We start from the raw sequence: 23,781 nt of genomic DNA, 5'->3' as shown, positions 1-23,781 counted from the left end.
ATATGTATAGGTCAATAAACTTTTTGGACACTATATTCTTCTCCAGTTACCATTCCCTCTCCTGTCTTTCATGGTCAGTCAATGTCGATTTTAAGTTGTAGCACGTTTGTGCTCATGCCTTAGCATCTCGCCTGGTCTTTCCTGCCTCCTTTACCTGGCACGATAGCCCTCTGCAGGCAGAGTGCGTGTGTCGGGACTCCTCGAGCTCTCTCCTGTCTCAGCACGGTACCATGCCTACCGACGGAGCCCTCCTCTCTGGCTGACACCCCTGAGTGCCTGAAATCTTACATTTCCTCGTAGTCTTTCATAATAACAAATATTTATTGAGTTGTAGTGGAAGGTGAATACAAATAGCGTGTGCCTTCAAGGAGCTTGAGTTCTAATCCTACTTCTGCCATTTACAAGGATGATTCAGTGCTGTTCTAATAAGGAGGATTACATTTGCAAGTAATTATAGAGGAGCTAAGAGTGAAAAAAGTGCTAAGGTATGAAATGCCAGCCACTCCACGATGCATTTTGCATATTTCTTACGGACACGGCAGGTCTCCTGTAGGAAAACAGCAGATTAGGGTGGGATGGTGGGTTGGGGAAGCAGCATGGATTGCCTTGGATGTTGGAAGACTGTGACTGATTACACAGGCTGGTGGGAAGCAGAGGGCTGATCAGAGCTGGGTTTCAAGAATGTTAATCTGGCAGCTGTATGGACCTGGAGAAGGAGCTCACTGGAGACCAGGAGTGGTAAGGAGTCTATTACAGATGCACAGATAAGAAGTAATGAGAGCTTGCTCAGATGGTGGCAAAGACAGACCACGAGGAAAAGGCACTGGGAGGAAAAAAAAAAAAAAAAGGTCTGCCTTGGTGATTAAAGATAATTGGATGCAGGGGAGAAGTCAAAGCTAACTGTACTGGGCTTTGTCATTAACACAAATAGGAAATTAGGAGTGGTTTGGGGGAGGAAAATGATTAATTTTACCTTGGATATTGTATTAATTATCTAGGGCTGTAGAATTTAGCAGCTTAACTGACAAACATAATATCACACACATTTTCTGAGAGTCAGGAGTCCAGGAGTAGCTTAGCTGGATGGTTCTTGCTTAGCTCCTCTTAGGAGGTTGGAGTCAAGATGCTGGCCAGGGCTACAGTTCCTCTGAAGGCTTGCCTGGGGCTGGCAGGTTAGTTTCCAAAATATCTCACTCACAGAGCCATTGGCTGGAGGCTGTGGTTCCTTGCTGGCCATTGGCAGGGGGCCTCCATGATACTGCTTGAGTGTCCTCACACTATGGCGGCTAATTTCCCCTGGAATGAGTGATCCAAGGGAGCCAGCCAGGAAGAGACCTCAGTGCTTTTTATGACCTAGTCATGGAAGCTACATATCATCCCTTCTGCCATAATTTATTCATTAAAAACGAGTCATTGGGGTGCCTGGGTGGCTTGGTCACTTAAGCCTCTGGCTCTTGGTTTCCTCTTGGGTCACGATCTCTCTGTTCATGGGTTCGAGCCCCACATCGAACTCCGTGCCGGCAGTGCAGAGCCTGCTTGGGATTCTCTCTCTCCCCCCGCCCCTCTCTGCCCCTCTCCCACTCACACTGTCTCTGTCTCTCTCAAGTAAATAAACTTTAAAAAAAAGAGTACAAATCTAGCACATACTCAAGGGGAGGTTAGACTCCACCTTTTGAAGGGAGGAATGTTGAAGAATTTGTGGACATGTTTTTTTTTTTTAATTTTTTTTTCAACGTTTATTTATTTTTGGGACAGAGAGAGACAGAGCATGAACGGGGGAGGGGCAGAGAGAGAGGGAGGCACAGAATCGGAAACAGGCTCCAGGCTCCGAGCCATCAGCCCAGAGCCCGACGCGGGGCTTGAACTCACGGACCGCGAGATAGTGACCTGGCTGAAGTCGGACACTTAACCGACTGCGCCACCCAGGCGCCCCATGTGGACATGTTTTGTTTTTATTTTTTTATTTTTTATTATTTATTTTTTAATTTTTTTTTTCAACGTTTATTTATTTTTGGGACAGAGAGAGACAGAGCATGAACGGGGGAGGGGCAGAGAGAGAGGGAGACACAGAATCGGAAACAGGCTCCAGGCTCTGAGCCATCAGCCCAGAGCCCGACGCGGGGCTCGAACTCACGGACCGCGAGATCGTGACCTGGCTGAAGTCGGACACTTAACCGACTGCGCCACCCAGGCGCCCCTGTGGACATGTTTTAAAACCACCATACGTATATTGTTTTGAGGACAAATGAAATGGGCATTCAAGTGAAAAGGTCAGGAGAAAGTAGATGGAGATGGAGAGCTTCCCAGGCAAGCTTGTTTACGTCACGATCTCTCTCCACCAGTCTAGTTATTAGTGGCCGTTGTTCCCCTTCCCAGATTATATTATTCCAATTATCCTAGTCTTTTTTTAAAGTTTATTTTTATTTATTTTGAGAGAGACAGAGGGCAAGCGGTGGGGACAGAATCCCAAGCAGGCTCTGTGCATCAGCACAGTGTCCATGCGGGGCTCAAACTCACAAACGTGAGATCATGACCTGAGCTGAAGTTAAGAGTCGGATGCTTAAATGACTGAGCCACCCAGGCCCCCCCATTCTAAGCTTTTATTATTAAAGGTTTCCATTTGTAATTGTAATTTTTTGTGTCTTTCCTCCAAAGCTTCTTGTGAAAACTTTTGAACTTCAAGAAGAGGTGAAAGACTGGTATAATGAATGTCCACCATCTAGACTCAGTAACTGTTAACGTTTCTACTTGGTTTCTATATCCGATTTAGCCATCCAAATATTTTATTTCTAAACTATTTAGTGGGTGGCATTCTCTTGTAAAGAAGAGCTTGCCCTCAACTGTGGCATAAACTATGGATCCTCTCAAAAAGGCAGGGTACAGGCTTAATTTCTTTCCCTTAATTACTACTTTTCAGAGTGAGGGACTGATGTAACAATCACTTGCAATGGTAGCCGATGATTCTTTTTTCCCTTTTTCTGGATTCATAGTCCAAAGGTAAAGCATGAGTTCTCTCTGTATAATGCCCGATATCCGTGGAGGTTGTGCCATTTTGCATTCCCACCGACAACGTCAGAGAAAGTCTGTTTTTCCACAGCCTCGCCAGGGAGGGGAGGTCAAACATTGGAATTTTTGCCAAACGTGATAAGTGAGAAATGGTGTCTTGGTGTAGTTTTAATCTTTATGAATGGAATTGAGCATCTTTCTTTGCATTTGAAGGGCCATTTGCCTTCCCTTTTCTGTGTTCAGTGTCTTTTGCCTGTTTAAAGAATTTTTTTTAGTCTTTTTTTCACTTTAAAGTTCTCTATATACTAGGGAAATTAGCTCCCTATTTCTTTTAATTTTTTTAATGTTTATTCATTTTTGAGAGACAGAGAAAGTGCAAGCAGGGGAGGGGCAGAGAGAGGGAGGGAGACACAGAATCTGAAGGCTCCAGGCTCTGAGCTGTCAGCCCAGAGCCCGATGCAGGGCCCGAACCCATGAACTGCAAGATCATGACCTGAGACGAAGTCAGACACCTAACACACTGAGCCACCCAGGCGCGCTGAGCCCCTTATTTCTGATAGAAGTTGAGAGTTTTTCCCCCACCGCCCCCCCATTTGTCATTAGGCTTTTGGCTTTGCTTATGGTGTTTTTATGATGTACAAAGATTTACTTTTCTCTCCTGAATTTATTGGTCATCTTTTTATTGCCTGTGGATTTTAAGCCATAGTGAAGGTTTTTCCCACACCCATCTTATAAAGCAATTTTTCTGCACTTGCCTCTAGCACCTGTGTGGTCCGCTCTCCTTCCCCTCACTCCTGGTTGCCTTTCTCTTTTAACATTTGGATCTCTGAACCCTTTGGAGTTGATTCTGGCATGTGTTCTTTTTTCCAATGGCAATTCTACTGTCCAATGTTTTCTTTGTGATGTAAACTATCAGAGACCTTTACCATATGCCAACTTTCCAAAAACTTTGGAGTGTTTGAATTTTCTATTTTGGGATTTTCTATTCTGTTATGTAGCAGCCTGCGGCCGATCAGGGGGTTGAAACTATAGGTTTCAACAGAGGAGAATTTTTCTTTTAAACATTTTCTAACATTTAAAAAATTTTTGAGACACAGAGACAGAGCATGAGCAGGGGAGGGGCAGAGAGAGAGGGAGACGCAGCATCTGAAGCAGGCGTCAGGCCCTGAGCTGTCACCGCAGAGCCAGGTGCAGGGCTCGAACTCATGAACTGCGAGATCATGACCTGAGCCTAACGCGGGCGCTTAACCGACTGCGCCCCCAAGGCGCCCCCAACAGAGGAGGACTGATATAAAGAATAACTATGATAAGAGATTAAATATAATAAGTAACTCTATGCGGTTCCGTAGGGGTAAGGGAGAGCACCCAAGGAAGGACCAATTTGGAGGGGTTCAGATCTCTTCAGGAAGGGTGGGTGGGCCGCTAACCAGGGTGCAGTGGGGGGGCGGGGGGTCAATCAGCAGCCCGTTGCGTGGTTGTGCCCTGGGAGTCTGGGTGGCTGCACAGGACAGAAGGCCTTTACAGCATGCAGGTAGCAGGAGGTGAGGAGGTTTGTACAAGGAACGACTTCTTTGTGACTCCTCAGGCCACAGTCTGGACAGGTGAGTGTGGCAAGGACCCGCCACAGGGCCAGTCTCCCCTGATTGTTCTCACCCTCATACTGCCGCCCTCTGCCGGTGTCAGAAGTCACAGCAGCTTCTTGCTCCTGCAGTGTCCGTGCAGCGCCCTCTACTGAGAAAGGTTAGCATTGTGCTCACTTTAAACAGGTTAAGCCACTCCAGCGCTTCCCATGGGCCATATACTGAACCTGAGAAGCGATAAATTATTAACTGACACGAGTGCAGTGGCCTGTCTGTTCCTTGTGTTTATTACTGGTGACTGATTCATTGTGTGTTTGAATATCTGTTAATGCTATCCAGGCCCATTGACCTGCTCTTTTGAGGTTTTCTTGGCAATTCTCGTTTATTTTTCGATAAGAATTTTTAAATAAACTTACCTAGTTCCAGAAGGGGGAAAAAAAAAACCCTTCCCATTTTAATTTAATCCTGCATTTTTTAATTTTAAGAAGTATTTTATAATAAATTCTTGTGGTTAAAAAAATTCTTGGAGCTAACAACAACAAAAGTGATAAAAAAGTGAATAAAGTAGCAAATGAGGGGCGCCTGGGTGGCGCAGTCGGTTGGGCGTCCGACTTCAGCCAGGTCACGATCTCGCGGTCCGTGAGTTCGAGCCCCGCGTCGGGCTCTGGGCTGATGGCTCAGAGCCTGGAGCCTGTTTCCGATTCTGTGTCTCCCTCTCTCTGCCCCTCCCCCGTTCATGCTCTGTCTCTCTCTGTCCCAAAAATAAATAAACGTTGAAAAAAAAAAATTTAAAAAGTAGCAAATGAGAGTTCCTGCCCCCTGAGGTTAGTATTTTTTTTGTCTGTCTTTCAGGATGTGTTTCTAAGCTGTGTGTGTGTAAGTAAGAAATATGTGTGGACATTTTTAATAGTTAGGCCTATAGCTCTAATTTAGAAATGTCTTCTGTTTTTCTCTACAGCCCCCGAGTCTTTGAGAACCTTATAATGTCCCTTTGTGCCTCTTCTCACAAAGAGTTTCCTCAGCTGTTACCTATTCAAGACATGGATATCAAAAACTCACCATCTAGCCTTAACTCTCCTGCCTCCTACAACTGCAGTCAACCCATCCTACCCCTGGAGCATGGCCCCATATATATACCATCCTCCTATGTGGAGAGCCGCCATGAATATTCAGCCATGACATTCTATAGCCCTACTGTGATGAATTACAGTATTCCCAGCAGTGCCAGTAACTCCGAAGGTGGACCTGGTCGACAGACCACAAGCCCAAATGTGTTGTGGCCAACCCCTGGACACCTCTCTCCCTTAGCGATCCATTGCCAGTCGTCGCTTCTGTATGCAGAACCTCAAAAGAGTCCTTGGTGTGAAGCAAGGTCGCTAGAACCCACCTTACCTGTACACAGGTAAGTCCAGTCTTTATTCTGAATTGTACTTTAGGGGCATTATTCAAATCACTTTATGATTTAGTGAGAAGAAAGATATGCATTACTCCAGGTCTTTCTTCATCACATAGATTACTTAGAGCACCTGACACATATATTCTGAATTCTAGAATATCTATTCTGATCTTCTAATCCTCATTTAAAAAGTAAGCTTGTAGATCTGAGTTCTGGGGAAAATTCACTATCATGACTACGGTTTTTAGACATTAGAGTTTGAAATAAAAAATCGCTTTTCTCTTGATGAAGTGACTTGGGTTTGAAAAAGAAATTTTTAGGGGTGTCTGGGGGGCTGTCGGTTAAACCTCTGACTCTTGATTTCGGCTCAGGTCACGATCTCACAGTTCCGGGGATCGAACCCTGCATGGGGCTCTGCTCTGACAGAGCCTGCTTGGGATTTTCTCTCTCCCTCTCTCTCCCTCTGCCCCTCCCCTGTTTGCACACTCTCAAAAAAATAAAAAGTAAAAAAAAGAAATTTTTACTTTCTTTTCAAGTTAGATGCTTCTTATCTTGTAGTGAAATCACAGTTGAGTGTTCATGGCACATTGTGTCCAAGAGAAAAGCAACTGGGGAAGTGTTACTGCTTCAATGAAATGGACTGGACACATGAAGCCTGAAAAGACAGGCAATGATTGGCACAAGTTTTTGGCAGTGAACTAAAATAGCATTTCATAAAGATTGATGGGAAACTAAATGTAGACTTTAGTTGAAATTTCTTGAAGTTTAAAAGAGTATCTGTACTCTTAAATGCAAGGTAACGTGGGTTATTTCCATTTAATTTGTAATGTATTTAGTGATAATTACAGCTATGGAGGGAAGAGGTCGGGTAGGGAGAAGGACGAGGGGGAGATAAATTTCTAAAACAACCAAAGTATTAAGTTCTTGCATGTTGGGTATTGAAATTTGTTACTTTCAAATGCTGTCCTAACACTTTGAGAAAGCTATGTTACACTGTAATTTTATTTTTCTCCTTTTTAAAATCTTTGTGGGTAAAAGAGAATATAAACATTGTAGATAACTTTTTTTTTTAATGTTTATTTATTTCTGAGACAGAGGGAAACAGAGTGCGAGTGGGGGAGGGGCAGAGAGCGAGGGAGACACAGAATCCAAAGCGGGCTCCAGGCTCTGAGCTGTCAGCACAGAGCCCGACACGGGACTCGAACCCATGAACTGTGAGATCATGACCTGAGCCGAAGTCAGGAACTCAACCGACTGAGCCACCCAGGCGCCCCATGTAGACAACTCTTTTAAAGTCCTGTTTTTCACTCAGCCTTTAAGGGAAGAAATATTTTGTTTCTGATCATGAGATCTAATCAGAGTTCTAATATAGGGTAAATTAACCCGTAGTATAATTATCTTCGTTTATAAATCAATTATATCTCTGACATTTCCTTTCCAAAAGAAACATGGCTTAGCACGATTAGGAACTAGCCAGGTATGCTTTTAGTGTCCGCTAATACTGCCTTCATGGGCTGTCCCTTCCTCTGTGGAAGCCACTGCCCTTCTCCCCAGCACTGCACACCTGCTTCCTTCAGAAACTTCTCGGAGCACCAGCGTGTGTGCACTTTCTCCCTCTCTCTTCTCCTTTCTCTCTTTTTCTTCTCCCCGCCTTTTCCTGTCCTTCCCTGCCCTTCCCGGCCCTTCTCTACCCTTCTCTACTCTTCCCTACCCCTTCTCTCTCTCTCTAAACCAGAGTATAGCGTTCACTTCGATGTCACTTAAAGTCTATCGGCTACTCCTCTTACAGTTGTTTTCACTCTAGACCTTCCTCTTAAATTGCAGAATGAAAGTTTTTGTTGCCCATTTAAATGGGAACTCTGAAGGGCTAGTTAGCACCACTGAGGAATGACTGATACTTGAAAATGGTTAGGTGAGATTAGGTCCATCCTTACAGTGTTGATGAATTAGCAATTATGGAAGGCCACTGCACACCCTGCTTGTAGTTCAGACCTGTGGGTAAGACTTGTTCTGGTCACTTATTACACTCAGAGATGTGCAATCTGATGGCTACAACCAGCCGTCTATAGTTACTAGTGACCCTCAGCATTGCATGGATGGGCATAGACTCACCTAACTACCTTCAAACATCAGTCATTCCCAACAGTGTGACTCTTTCTGGATCTCATGATATCAGCAACAAAGGTCATGCTTGATCAGATTTCCTGGAATTTATTTATTGTGAGCTCTGGAGGGCAGAGGTAAATTAGACAGTGTTCGTGCTATATTTTTTTTCTAGAAAGTCCATCTTTTCCCCTTAATGCTGTGTTACAATGAATATTTTCTTTACCCCCAGAGAGACACTGAAAAGGAAGGTTAGTGGGAGCAGTTGTGCCAGCCCTGTTACTAGTCCAAGTTCAAAGAGAGATGCCCACTTCTGTGCGGTCTGCAGCGATTACGCATCTGGATATCACTATGGAGTCTGGTCGTGTGAAGGATGTAAGGCCTTTTTTAAAAGAAGCATTCAAGGTACAAGAGTATTGTTAGCTGCTTCTGTAGTTTTCCGCTTTTGCTTTCAAAGAACTCTGCAGATGACCTGGCAGAAGTTTCACCGTTGGCCTGTTTGGTGCACAAAGTACTGCAGTTGAGAGGCTCATGTGTGTTGGGGGATGGGGCGAATGGTGGAGTAGGTTGTTTTAAGCATAGAACCCCTTATCTTTAATTCTGGATCTCTACCCCAGAGCCCCAGAACTTGAACGGATCTCTTCCCACCATCACCCATCACCATTTTCTTGGGAAGAGAGGCCTAGTTACAACTCTTATGTATCTGTTACTGGTTTTTGATCTGTGGTTACCATTAGGTTTGTATGTAACATCTTATGCATATGGTAGTGTATGTTAAGTTGATGGTCTCTCTTTTTTTTAATGTTTTTTAAAATGTCTTATTTATTCTTGAGAGACAGAGAGACGGGGCATGAGTGGGGGAGGGGCAGAGAGAGAGGGAGACCCAGAATCGGAAGCAGGCTCCAGGCTCTGAGCTGTCAGCACAGAGCCCGATGCGGAGCTTGGTCTCTCATACTGTGAGATCATGACCTGAGCTGAAAGTCGGACTCAGCTTAACCGACTGAGCCACCCAGGTGCCCCTTAAGTTGATGGTCTCTTAAGTTTGAACCCATTCTTTACTCCTTCCTCCACTCCCCTCCCCTGCTGTGTTTTAAATCTACTGTGTCATACTTTATATCCTTTTATTTTGTGAATTCCTTGACTGGTTTTTATAGATATATTTAATTTTACTGCTTTTGTGCTTCCCACTTTTCTTACCTCTGCTTATGGTCTTTCTTTTCCACTCAAAGAGTCCCCTTCAACATTTCTCATAGGGCTGCTTTAGTAGTCATGAATTCCTTTAACTTTTGTGTCTGGGAATCTCTAAGTTTATTTATTTTATTTTATTTTATTTTATTTTATTTTATTTTTTTGAGAGAGAGAGAGAGACGAGAGAGAGAGTAGGGGAGGGGCAGAGAGAGAGGGAGAGAGAGAGTAGGGGAGGGGCAGAGAGAGAGGGAGAGAGAGAGAGAGAGAGTCCCAGGCAGGCTCAGTACTGTCAGTGCAGAGCCTGATGCAGGACTCGAACTCACAAACCATGAGATCATGACCTGAGCCAAGATCAAAAGTCAACTGCTTAACCGACTGGGCCACCCAGGTGCCTCACTTTTTCTCCCTTTCTATTCTGAATGACAGCCTTGCTGGATAGAGTCTTCTTGGTTGCAGGGTTGTTGTTGTTGTTGTTGTTTTTTTTTTCTTTCAGCACTTTGAGTATATCATGCAGAGTTTCTGCTGAAAATCAGTTAACAGACTTATGGGGGTTTCTCTTTTATGTAACTGTTTTCTCTTGCTACTTTTAAAATTCTCTCTTTATCACTACTTTTTGCCATTTTAATTATTATGTGTCTTGGTGTGGCCCTCCTTGGGTTGATTTTGTTGGGGTCTCTGTGGGCCTCCTAGATCTGGATTTCTATTTCCTTCTCCAGATGGAGGAAGTTTTCAGCTATTATTTCTTCAAACAAAATTTCTGTCTCCTTTTCTCTCTCTTCCTTCTGGGATCCCTATAATTCAAATGTTATTATGCTTGATGGTGTTGTTCAGTTCACTAAATCTAGTTCCATTCTTTATTTTTTTCTCTCTCCTATTCAGCTTGATTCCTCCCCATTACTCTGTCCTTCAGGTTGCTGATCCATTCTTCTGCTTCCTCTAGTCTGCTATTTATTCCCTCTAGTATGTGTGTGTGTGTGTGTGTGTGTGTGTGTTTTAAGTTTTTAATGTTTATTTATTTTTGAGAAAGAGAGAGAGGCAGAGAGAGAGAGAGAGGGAGACAGAATCCAAAGCAGGCTTCAGGCTCTGAGCTGTCAGCACAGAGCCCACATGGGGCTTGAACTTATGAACTGCGAGATCATGACCTGAGCTGAAGTTGGATGCCTAACAGACTGAGTCACCCAGGTGTCCCAGCCTCTAGTGTATTTTTAATTTTAGCTATTGAATTTTTCATCTCTGATTGGTTCTTTTTTATGTTTTCTATTTCTTTGATAAGAGTTTTACTGAGGTCCTCTACTCTTTTCTCCAGTCCAGTGAGTATCTTTTTTTGTTTTTTTTTTTAATGTTTATTTTTGAGACAGAGAGAGACAGAGCATGAATGGGGGAGGGGCAGAGAGAGAGGGAGACACAGAATCGGAAGCAGGCTCCAGGCTCTGAGCCATCAGCCCAGAGCCTGACGCGGGGCTTGAACTCACAGACCGTGAGATTGTGACCTGAGCTGAAGTCGGGCGCTCAACCGACTGAGCCACCCAGGCGCCCCCAGTGAGTATCTTTATGACCATTACTTTAAATTCTCTATCAGGCATGTTACTTATCTCTGTTTTATTTAGGTCTCTTGCTATGATTTTGTCCTCTTCTTTCATTTGAGACCTTATTCCTCTGTCTCCTCATTTTGTCTAACTCTCTGTGTATATTTCTATGTGTCAGGAAAGTCTACGTCTCCTGCTCTTGAAAGTAGTGGCTTTATGAAGAAGAGGTCCTGTAGTGCCCTGTGGTGCAATGTCTTCTGTTCACCACACCTGGGTCTTCAAGGATGTCACCTCTGTGTGTTGTGTGCACCCACTATATAGTGGCCAAGGTGCTTTGGCAGTCCTGTTGTCTGCAATGGCTCTCTTTGCCTATTGTGGGCTGAGTTGGGTCCCTTTGTTGTTAGTGAGCCAATCTGGGGCCACCTTGGCTTGAATTGAGTCAGACCAGGCATTTGCCAGAGATGTGGTAGCACTGAACTACAGGGCACTTTTCATGAGTTGTCCTTTGAGAAGCTTTTGTTGGTGGGTGGGGCCAGGAGTTAAGACCAGATGTCTGCCTCCAACCCACTGCTGGGGCCACAATTGGACTGGTGTGGTGATCTTTCCCTCTCCCCAGGTCAGGAGTCACTTTGGAATGGTGCTGGCCCCTCTCAGGGCTACTCGTACACTGTCAGGCTTGTGACACCTCTTTGGATGGGCTCTGGCCAAGGGCATATTAGAGAGGGCAAGTCTGCAGGAGAACATGGGCCGTGGCAGGCCTGCTGTTAGCAAGTTATATAGAGGGTATTGGGACTGTGCTGGTTTTTGCAGGTGTCTGTGTGTCTAGGCTGGGGTGTGGGGGAGGGGAATGGCACCCACCAGCTCCTTTGTTCCTGGAGCAATCTCCCAATGATTCCTACCACTCTAGCACACACTCTGAGAATAGTAAACAGTCTCCCTTTCATATACCCCAGGCATTTTTCAAATAGCTGCTTCTATGCTGTACTTCCATGGAGCTGTTTGTTGTGCTGTCTCTTTAAGGGTAGGGTCTCCATTTCCTGTTGCCTTCCCAGCTCTCTCAGAGTCAAGTGTGCTGATTTTTAAAGTTCCACCTGTTAAGGCCCCCTGATTGTAAGAACTCATGAAATTACCCCCCTCTGGTTTTCAAAGCCAGATGTTAATGGGGATTTGTCTTACCTGTGTGCATTCCCCGTACTTGGGGTGCCTGGTATGATAGTCTGTTCTTCTCCCCATTCCCAGCCAGTGGGTCCTTCCCCTGCTGTGGACAATCCCACAGGTCTGTTTAGCTCCTGACTACTGTTCCACCCTTCCTACCCTCTTCATTGTGGCCTTTTCTCTACATTTATCTGTGGAGAGTCTGTTCTGACAGTCTTTGGGTCATTTTCTGTATTATTAACACTGATGTGGGTGTTATCTAGTTGTATCCTTGGGACAAGGTGAGCTTAGGATCCTCCTATTCCACCATCTACCCCAGAAATCCCTAGTTATAACCCTTGTGAAGAAAAAGCTTGGAAAAAATGTGCTTATTAGGAATTGCAAAGATTGTTTCTTCCTTTGACTTATGTTTAACATTTGGCATGTGTAAAAGTCATGATGGTAGGATGGCTCCTGATCAAATCTAGAGAGGGTGAAGGGTAGAATTTAGTAGTAAAGAGTTGCCTTCCTGTAGATCCCCTGAAATTCATCCTGCTGTATAGATGGCCACCTATTTGTCCTGACCTCTCCATTTAGTAGCTCTATGACTTTACCTTCTAGTCTGTTTCCTCCTCTGTGAAATGGAGATACTTACAAAGTTATTCTAAAAATGAAATGGAGTTAGTTATGTGAAAATATTTGGTCATGTATAAACATCATGCAAATTTAGGATATTCTAGTTGTTTCCTATCTCTTCTACATTGAGATATCATCCTTTACCTTTTCTTTGTATTTTTCTTCTAATCCTAATCTCATTTAAATCTACTTCCTTTAAAATCTTCATAGTTGGGTGGGGCATCTGGGTGGCTCAGTCTGTTAAGCGGCCGACTTCGGCTCAGGTCATGATCTCGTGGTCCGTGAGTTCGAGCCCCGCGTCGGGCTCTGTGCTGACAGCTCAGAGCCTGGAGCCTGTTTCAGATTCTGTGTCTCCCTCTCTCTGACCCTCCCCCGTTCATGCTCTGTCTCTCTCTGTCTCAAAAATAAATAAACGTTAAAAAAAATTAAAAAAAAAATCTTCATAGCTGGGTGGATGAGGGCCCTCTGCCATTTCCAAACTTAATTTTTTCATTAAAAGAAGAAAGCATCACAGATAAAGAAAGCATATGTCATCGAATTATCAAAACATAAATTGTATTGTTTGCTTATTTATAATTGCTTTTATACACCAAGCTTTTCATTCTGTATTTAATATATTTAGTGCTTAGATATTTTTATTTATGATAATTGCAGTAGTAGATTATAAGGCCAGGTCCACTTCCCTATTATATAGTAAAAACAATTCAGATATCTAAAATTCAGAACTGAATTCTTGATATGATGACAATTCTCTATCTTGTTGAGATTCCAGAATGTTATTCCTTAAGGAAATCTTGACCTGATACAACTAACTATATCCTTTGAAAAAGATCCTTTTTATTTGCTGTTGGGGAAAAAAATCTCTACCTGAAATATCTTTGAACCCTTAGACTATGGCTGATTACAATGATAAGGGAGTTTCCTCTGCTTTCCATATATCATTCCTTCCTACCACATGGGTCAAGGAACTATTGGGAAAGGTGAAAGAAATGTCACATTCTAAGTGTGCAGAAGGGAAAGAGGTAGTGCTCTGTGCCCTTACAATTGCTTAATGTATAAATGATCATTTTTTTTGGACTCCATATTTTTCACATCCCCCTAATATAAAATGTGTTGCAGCAACCAAGAATGGACACTCAATTCTTTTTGTATATGGAATAAGAATGAAATGTATTTATCATATTATCATTATTCATGATAAACACTCTTAACAAAGGAGGTTTAGAGCATATCTCATCGTAATAAAGACCATATTTGAAAAACCCACAGTTAACATCATGCTTGGTGGTGAAAAACTGAGAGCTTTTCTTCTAAGATCAGGAACAAGACAAGGATGTCCACTCTCCCCATTTTTATTCAATGTAGTACTGGAAGTCCTTGCTAAAGCAATCACACAAGAAAATAATAAAAAGCATCCAAATTGGTAAGGAAAAAATAAAACTTTCACTACTTGCAGATGACATGATATTATACATAGAAAACCCAAAAGTCTCCACCAAAAACCATTAGGACGGATAAATAAAATAAATTCAGTAAAGTTGGGGATACAAAATTAATATACAGAAATGTGTTGTTTTTCTATACACTACTAAATAGCAGAAAGAGAAATTAAGAAAACCATTCCATTTACAACTGCACCCAAAATAGTAAAATACCTAGGAATAAACTTAACCAAGAAGGTGAAAGACCTATACTCTGAAAACTATAAAACACTGATGAAAGAAATTGAAGATGACATGAACAAATGGAAAGAGATTCCATGCCAATGGACTGGAAGAACAAATATTGTTAAAGTGTCCATACTAACCAAAGTAATCAAGCGATTCCCTATCAAAATACCAACAGCATTTTTCACAGAACTAGAACAAATAACACTGAAATTTGTATGAAAGATCCTGAATAACAAAAGCAATCTTGAGAAAGGAGACCAAAGCTGGAGGTATCACAATGCCCGATTTCAAAATACATACTACTTACCTATAGTAATCAAAACAGTGTGGTAATGGCACAAAAACAGACACACAGATTAATGGAACAGAATAGAGAACCCAGAAATAAACCCATGATTATAAGATCAATGAATCCTTGACAAAAGAGACAACAATGTACAACAGGGAGAGAATATTCTCCTCAATAAATGGTGCTGGGACAGCTGGACAGCTGCATGCAACAGAATGAAACTGGATCACTTGCTTACACCACATACAAAAATAAACTCAAAATGGATTAAAGACCTAATGTGTGTGAGACAGAAAACCATAAAACTCCTCGAAGAAAACATAGGTAGTAATCTGACATCAGCCTTAGCAACGTTTTTCTAGATATGTCTCCTGAGGCAAGGGAAACAAAAGCAAAAATAAACTATTGGGGCTAGACCCAAATAATAAGCCTGTGCACAGTAAAGGAAACCATCAACAAAAGAAAAAGTCAGTCTGCTGAATGGGAGAAGGTATTTGCAATGATATATCCAATAAGTGGTTAATATCCAAAACATATATAGAACTTCTACAACTCAACACAAAAATAATAGTAATCCAATTGAAAAATGGGCAGAGAACTTAAATAGAAATTTTTCCAAAGAAGACATACAAATGGTCAATACACACATGAAAAGATATTCAGCAGCACTAATCATCAGGGAAATACAAGTCAAAATCACAATCAGATATGGCTGAAATAAGTCAGTCAGAATGGCTAAAATTAAAACACACACACACACACACACACACACACACACACACACACACACACACACGAAATAACAAGTGTAGAGAAAAGGGAACCATCATGGACTGTTGGTGAGAATATAAACTGGTGCAGCCATTGTGGAAAACAATATGGAGGTTCCTCAATACATTAAAAATAGAATTACCAAAAGATCTAATAATTCCACTATTGGATATTTAACCAAAGAAAACTAAAACTAATTCAAAAAGGGATAATGCACCCTGTGTTTATTGCAGCATTACGTACAATAGCCAAGATATGGTAGCAATCTAGATGTCCATCAATAGATGAATGGATGAAGAAGTTACACACACACACACACACACACACACACACACACACACAGTGAGAGAGAAAGAGAGAGAGAGAGGGAGAGAGAAATATTACTCAGCCATTAAAAAGGATGAGATCTTGCTATTTGTGACAACATGGATGGATCTAGAAGGTATAATGCTAAATGAAATAAGTCAGACATAGAAAGGCAAATACCATGTGATTTCACTTACATGTAGAATCTAAAAATAAAACAAATGAGCAAAGAAACAAAAAACCAGACTTTCAAATACAGAGAACAAACTGATGGTTACCAGAAGAGGGTGTAGTGGGGGATGGGTGAATTAAAGGGAATTAAGAGGTACAAACTTGCAGTTATAAAATAGTCACAGATGGGGCGCCTGGGTGACTCAGTTAAGCATCCGACTCTTGATCTCATGGTTCATGAGTTTGAGCCCCATGTCAGGCTCTGTGCTGGCAGTGTGGAGCCTGCTTGGGATCCTCTCTCTCTCCTCTCTCTCTGCCCCTCCCCTGCTCATACTCTCTCTTTCTCTCTCTCAAAATAAAGAAACTTAAAAAAAAAGATCATTTTAAAATAAAGTAGTCACAGATGAAAAATATAGCATAGGGAATATAATTAATAATACTGTAATAATGTTGTAAGGTGACAGATGGTGACCACACTTACATGGCGGGCACTGAGTAATGTATAGAATTGTTGAATCAAAATGTTATACACTTGAGCTTTTGTTTCCCACCCATGCCTGTGGTCTTACCACAGCTTGTTTGTTCTGGATTCTAATTCTCTTTTATTCCCAAATAAACCAATCTTCTGGTTGGGAAAAAAAAAAAGTTATACACCTGAAACTAATATAGCATTGTATGTTAATTATACTTCAATAAAATAAAGCTAAAAAAAGGAAAAAAATTAAATGTATTTATCTTAGTCAATTTTCTTCACATTGTTTTATTAAATAACTTTATTTTCATTGATTTTTTTAAATATGGGAGGTTATTTTTTAGTTGAATTTGAGATACAATTTACATATAATAAAATTCCCCTATTTTATTTGGATAGTTTTATGAATTTTGAAAATGCATGTGGTCATTTAACCACCACCATAATTAAGATATGGAATGTTTCCATCAGCCCAAAAAGTTCCTTTAGGCCCATTGCGGCCAATTGTCCCCCAACCTCCCAAGGCCCTGTAACCATCGATCTATTTTCTGTCCCTATAGTTTTGCCTTTTGCTAGAATGCCCTATAATTGAATCGTAAAGTATATAATCATCTGTGTATCATTTCTTTCATTTATCATGATGCTTTTAGGATTTATCTGTGTTTCATGTACAGTAGTTCATTCCTCTTTGTTACTGGGGATTTTTCCAGTATTTAGGTGTACCACAGGTTATGTATTCATCTGGGTTGTTTCCAGTATTAGGCTATTTTGAATGAAACTTCAGTGAATATTCATGCATCTTCCTTTCTCTAGACCTAAGTTTTTGTTTCTCTTGGGTAAATACCTAGGAGTAGAATTGCTGCTTGTATGATGAGTGTATGTTTAATTTTATAAGAACCTAACAAACTGCTTTCCAAAGTGGTTGAAACATTTTGTATTCTCAACAACAGACTATGAGACTTCCAGTTGGTCTACATCCCTGTAAAAACTTGATATTGTCAGCTATTGGGTATACAGTTGTGTCTCATTGTGGTTTTAATTTGTGTTTCCCTGATTAGTAATGATTTTGAGCATCTTTTCATGTGTTCACTGATTTTTTTTCTCTCTATATATGACCTATTAAGGTCTTTTATATACTAATGTTTTATTCTGTTCTATTGTCTAGTGCTTCATTCTTATAGAAGTACCACCACATTATTTTAACTATTATAGTTTTCTTTTTTTTTTAGTATAATTTTATAATGCATTTAAAAATTTTTTTTTCAACGTTTATTTATTTTTGGGACTGAGAGAGACAGAGCATGAACGGGCGAGGGGCAGAGAGAGAGGGAGACACAGAATCAGAAACAGGCTCCAGGCTCTGAGCCATCAGCCCAGAGCCTGACGCGGGGCTCGAACCCACGGACCGTGAGATCGTGACCTGGCTGAAGTCGTATAATGCATTTTAATACAAGCCAGTATAAATATCTCCTGTTTTAAAAGTATTCTGGCTATTTTCCTTGGTTTCTTCATACATAGGAATATTAAAATAATTTTATTAAGTGTCCTCCCATCCATAATGTTAAGAAAAGTGGAGACTTTGTTAAACCTAAGAATTATTATGGAGTAAATCTTTTTAATAGTCTTCACATCAAGAATATGTCTCCATTTATTTAGGTCTTTTATATCTCGTATACAGTTTTGTTACACACACATATATATAATACATTTCTCAGAGGTATTTCTGTAAATTTCATTCTTTTGGGCTATTTCTTTTATGTCCATATATAATAGTAATACTATTCTATTCACTTTCATTTTGGTATTCATATGAACCTTTTATCATTGTCTTTTGAAAGTTAAAATCTTTTTGAGTGCTGCTCAAAGATCTTTAATTCTTTGTTTCTTACAACTTTGGAGTCTGAGCTTTCAATGGGAAGCTCTGACAGCTGGTAGGTTATACAGCAGATTCCTTATCTTGGAGGCACATATTCCATTACTTGGGATTCATTTGGCCTTGAAGCCACAAAGGATGTCCTGAGGGAACAAAACACAAGGTTGATTCCTGCTGTTGAGGGATAAGCATGCCAGGGAGGGTGCGGATGATAAACATTGCTCTATCGTTGAAGTGACAAAATCGGGAAGCTGAACTGAGCTTAAACTCAGATCTTCTGATCTCAGTCCAGTGCTGTCTCTCCCCTCTGTGCTATGGATATGAATGATGACAGGTATTCAGACTCAATAATTTTGTAGAGTATACAGATAACCTTTTATCTGTATACAGATTATAAAAAGCACATTTTCCTATAAAGCTTTATATCTTTAAGAATTAGCTACCTATTTTGCTTTGAACTTTTCTGTCAGTTCTGTTAGTATGGAATAGCATGCCTCTCAGGTTGTTGCATGAAACAAGAAAACCATTTTATTTAATTTTGTTGGAGAGGGAGAGAGAACGTGAGTGGGGGAGACGGTTAGAGGGAAAGGGAGAGAGAGAATCTTAAGCAGGCTCCACACTCAGCATGGAGTCTGAATCAGGGCTCAATGTCACAACCGTGAGATCATGACCTGAGCTGAAATCAAGAGTTGGACGCTCAACCAACTGAGCCATCCAGGCGCCCTGAGAAAACCATTTTAATACGTGAGGTAGTTCGTATAGTTTAAGGACTTTTTTTCCCCTTTTTTGCCAGAAGTGAATTCAATTACCCTGGCCTTCTTGTAGAAGACATTTTCTAGGCTATTTTTTTTTTTGAACGTTTTATTTATTTTTGAGACAGAGAGAGACAGAGCATGAACGGGGGAGGGGCAGAGAGAGAGGGAGACACAGAATCGGAAGCAGGCACCAGGCTCTGAGCCATCAGCCCAGAGCCCGACGCGGGGCTCGAACTCACGGACCGCAAGATCGTGACCTGAGCCGAAGTCGGACGTTTAACCGACTGAGCCACCCAGGCGCCCCAAGGCTATTTTTATTTAGTGTGTTCATATTACTATGCTTTCTCATTGTTTTTAAGTAAAATGGTCTTTTAAAATGAGGTAAAAAAAGTGAACCTTTCATTGTCCCTTAAATGCTTATTGTTGTAAACCTCTATAAAACCAAAAAGGATGACATCATGTATTATTCTTTGAGTTTTTAGAAGGTCCTTAAAAGATTGATACCTCTATGGAAAGTACTGTGGGGTTACATTTACCTTCTAGCCATAAAAGATTATGTTTTAGCGGACAATTGAAAATTTCTAATTGGGAATGTATCTTGACTTTTAGCATATAATTTATTTTTGAATGTTTTAAGTGATCATAAAAGCAATAACAAGTAATTATCTGTTCCTTTAAAAAAGATTTATACCATACCTCATATTGCCTCCTACTCTTGCGTGTGTGTGGAACCTGTAAATATGAGAGTTGCTTCCTTGGTTAGGTTACCTGATATGGCAAGTGGTGATGGGGGAGTCTCGTGATTATGCTATAATTATGTAAGACTCCATCATACTGGAGTGGAGAGGCACATGGGAAGTCAGAGATGTGCCCCCCCTGGCCTGGAAGAAAGCAGACATCGTGCTGTGAACTGCTTTTGGACAGGGAACTGGTTCCTCTATGAGTTGGCAACAGCATCCTGCTGACAGCCAGCAAAAAAATGAGAACTTCAGCCCCACAGCTGCAAATGGCTGATTCTGCAAACACCTTATATGAGCTTGGAAGGGGGTGCTGAGCTTCATATGAAACCACAGCCCAGCCAACACCTTGATTGCAGCCTTTTGAAACCCTGACTAGAGTAAGCTGTGCCTGGATTCTTGACTCGTGGAAACGAGATAAGTGGGTTTGGTTTTTTTTGTTTTTTTTTTTCAACCTTTATTTATTTTTGGGACAGAGAGAGACAGAGCATGAACGGGGGAGGGGCAGAGAGAGAGGGAGACACAGAATTGGAAACAGGCTCCAGGCTCTGAGCCATCAGCCCAGAGCCTGACGCGGGGCTCGAACTCACAGACCGCGAGATTGTGACCTGGCTGAAGTCGGACGCTTAACCGACTGCGCCACCCAGGCGCCCCTGGGTTTGGTTTTAAGTGTGTAAGTTTGTAGAAATTTATTACGCATCACAGAATACTAAAACCATAACCTTAAGATGATTCGACTGAAGTTACATGTTTTCTTTTATAGAATGGGGATGATAGCTCTTTATAGGGAAGTTATGGAATTCAATGAAATGTTGATAAAGTATCCGGGAATCAGTACGTTGTCAGAATGTTGGTGAGCCAGGCTTCCTGTGTGTGGCCGGGATGAAGGTCGCTTGAGAGGGCGTTTGCATCTCTTCGAGAGCTGTAGTCTCTGCCGTTGCTGCTACCCCAGGCTGGCTCAGGAAATGGTGGTAAAGCCACAGGCAACTGAATTTCAATTTGTGTTTGGTTGAACAAGTGTTACTGGAATCTACCTAAAATGGGAGAGAATTATAAAATTCGATTTTGGTGCAATCGTGGAACAATGTCTTTTTGCTCTAGGGGTCGGGTAGGGTGCATCTGTTTCACAAGGCTCAGCTCTGAACTGTGGGTGGAGTTCAGTCTGCACATTTCCTTATTCTCCTTGGACCAGCAACTACCCGAGGCATTTCCTTTTTTTCAAAGGGCCTCTTCTTGGCTCCAGCGGCCAAGCCAGACTGTTGGAATATCCCATCTACTTACATACTATTGGCTAAAGCAAGTTTCATGGCCACACTCAACGTCAGTTGGTAGGCGACCACACTTTGGCTGCTCTAGTGCACTGCAGGGTCACAGGGCTGCGGGAGGCAGTGGCAACTGAGAACAATAACCACAGCCAGCCTCAAGTGGCAGTTCTTTTGGTTCTTCAGTTTGCTAATTTCATTATCCCCTTAGTGATTAGTTTCGCTCTCTTATTTGACTATGAATTCCCATAAGGGGCGCCTGGGTGGCTCAGTGGGTTGAGCGGCTGACTTTGGCTCAGGTCATGATCTCACAGCTTGTGGGTTTGAGCTCTGGGTCCGGCTCTGTGCGAACAACTCAGAACCTGGAGCCTGCTTTGGATTCTGTGTCTCCCCCTCTCTCTCTGCCCCTCCCCCTCTCACACGCTGTCTCAAAAATAAATAAACATTTTAAAAAGTAAAAAAAAAAAAAAAAAAAATCATGTTAAATCCCAAAGAGGGATATATATGTATGAAAGAATGTAAGCAATTGAATTTGGTGACCTGATATACAAGTACTATCCTTGAGGTGTTCTGTGATTTGCAGAACCAATTTCAGACGACTGTCTTACTTTCCCTGTCCAAAGGAGAATATTTCAGCTTTGCGCAGTGGCAGAATTGTAGCCAATGAGGTTTATCCGAGGCACGATTATTGCTAATTGAAACCAAAGGAGAATATTTCTAATGTATCTCTTGAGAATTCTAAGAACATGCAGAGAATAGCCTGTTGGTCAAAGAGTAGGATATGGAGATATTCCTGGATTTTCTATACTCACTAATAAGGTGCTCATGACGCTGAACTTTGGCCTTTGTACCTATACCTATCGTTAAGAAGATGCCCCCTACCTCTCAGCCGGGTAGCATTATCAGTGTTGTTGACCAGGAAGACATGTAATCAAAATATTGTAACAATAGCCTGCTTTTTTTGTTTTGTTTTGTTTTGTTTTTTTCCTCCGTTGTAGGACATAACGATTATATTTGCCCAGCGACAAATCAGTGCACGATAGATAAGAACAGGCGCAAAAGCTGCCAGGCCTGCCGACTTCGGAAGTGCTATGAGGTCGGGATGGTGAAGTGTGGTGAGTGTTCGCTTCCTGTTTCATTTCATCGTATGGGGGGCGTGCCGATGGCTCTTTCAAACAGGACAGGTGGGGGAACTGGGGACGTGTAGCCTGGATGGGAGGAGAGTTAGGACTTGGTAATTATCATGAAGTATTTGTACGCTGCCACATTGGAGGGGGCATTGATGTATTCCCTGTAGCTGCAGAGGACAGAGCTGAGGTGAACAGGAACGAGTCACAGGAGGCACATTTTGGCCCAATATAGGGAAGAACTTTCTACAGCTCAGGAGGTCTGACAACACAGTAGACTGCTGCTGGGTTTAGGGAGCTCTAGAAACCAAAGTGCTCAAATGGGCTGGATGACCATCTGTCTGAGGCCTTGCAAAGTCTAAGGGTGAAGTTCAGATAAATGTCCACAGTCAAAGCTGTGACAGAAAAGTAGAATATCTTGTGGGTTACTTGGAGAGCTATGGGAAAGATTCATGCCTAGCCCTGTATTAGCTTTCTAGAAAAGGTACATATAGGTGTCAGAAACATGATAGAACCATGGAAAGCACACAGAACGTAGATTCTGTTGTATGATATCTATGTATGCATATATGCGTATAAACATACGTATGTGTGTGTATGCACACATACATGTATACGTACACGAAGAAGAAAGAAAAATGGGCACATTAGTATAACATCTGACAGTAATGCGTACCTCCTGCTCTCTCCACCTGGCTAACTTTTGATTCCCTGTCTGTACACACTTGCATGTATATGTACTCACAGCAGCTCTGCCCGAGTTTTCCTGTTATTCTCTAGTCAGTATTTTGCCTGTGGTTAGTTGTAATTTCTCTATTTAAAAAATTTAAAACAAAAGTCTCCTTTCACCCTGACAGTCTCTTAGGAGCTCTGCCTTTTGAATATTCTCTCTTTTTTTGTATTTGCTATGATATAGAACCTTTAATTTCAATATTTATAATTTCTCATCTTTTACATAGACTTTTATATATATATAAATGTGTATATGTATATATACACATATGTATATATACACATTTATATATGTGTATAAATATATATATATACACATTTATATATACATGTATAAATGTATATGTGTGTGTGTGTGTGTGTGTGTATAAATTTATTGTTTAATTCACTTCCAAGTTAGTTAGCATATAGTGTGCAATAATGATTTCAGGAGTAGATTCCTTAATGCCCCTTACCCACTTAGCCCATTCCCCCCTACCACAACCCCTCCGGTAACCCTCTGTTCTCTGTGTTTAAGAGTCTTTTATGTTTTGTCCCCCTCCCTGTTTTTATATTCTTCTTGCTTCCCTTCCCTTATGTTCATCTGCTTAGTATCTTAAATTCCTCATATGAGTGAAGTCATATGATATTTGTCCTTCTCTGACTAATTTCACAGCATAATACCCTTCAGTTCTATCCACATAGTTGCAAATGGCAAGATTTCATTCTTTTTGATTGCCAAGTAATACTCCATTACATGTGTGTACACACACACACACACACACACACACACACACATATGTATATATACCACATCTTCTTTATCTGTTCATCTGTTGATGGACATTTGGGCTCTTTCCATACTTTGGCTATTGCCAACAGTACTGCTACAAACATGGGGGTGCATGTGTCCCTTCGAAACAGCACACCTGTATCCCTTGGATAAATGCCTAGTAGTGCAATTGCTGGGTCATAGGGTAGTGCTATTTTTAATTTTTTGAGGAACCTCCATACTGTTTTCCAGAGTGGCTGTACCAGTTTGCATTCCCACCAGCAGTGCAAAAGAGA

General features: G+C 41.6%; 1 protein-coding gene and 1 pseudogene across 1 annotated transcript in view; both read left to right on the top strand.

The window, feature by feature from the left end:
• Positions 1-23,781, top strand: part of ESR2 (estrogen receptor 2) — a 69,950-nt gene that overhangs the window by 8,221 nt on the left and 37,948 nt on the right. Inside the window, exons 2-4 of the mRNA XM_040477365.1 lie at positions 5,545-5,988; positions 8,318-8,490; positions 21,874-21,990. Coding sequence (XP_040333299.1) covers positions 5,570-5,988; positions 8,318-8,490; positions 21,874-21,990 — 709 coding nt within the window. The 5' untranslated portion in view covers positions 5,545-5,569. The remainder of the gene's footprint in view (positions 1-5,544; positions 5,989-8,317; positions 8,491-21,873; positions 21,991-23,781) is intronic.
• Positions 21,510-21,697, top strand: LOC121032546 (uncharacterized; annotated as a pseudogene).

The sequence above is a fragment of the Herpailurus yagouaroundi genome, unplaced genomic scaffold (assembly GCF_014898765.1).
Source record: "Herpailurus yagouaroundi ecotype Mexico unplaced genomic scaffold, PumYag 141, whole genome shotgun sequence".
In the NCBI taxonomy this organism is placed as follows: domain Eukaryota; kingdom Metazoa; phylum Chordata; class Mammalia; order Carnivora; family Felidae; genus Herpailurus; species Herpailurus yagouaroundi.
This window is presented reverse-complemented; position numbering and strand designations above follow the sequence as displayed.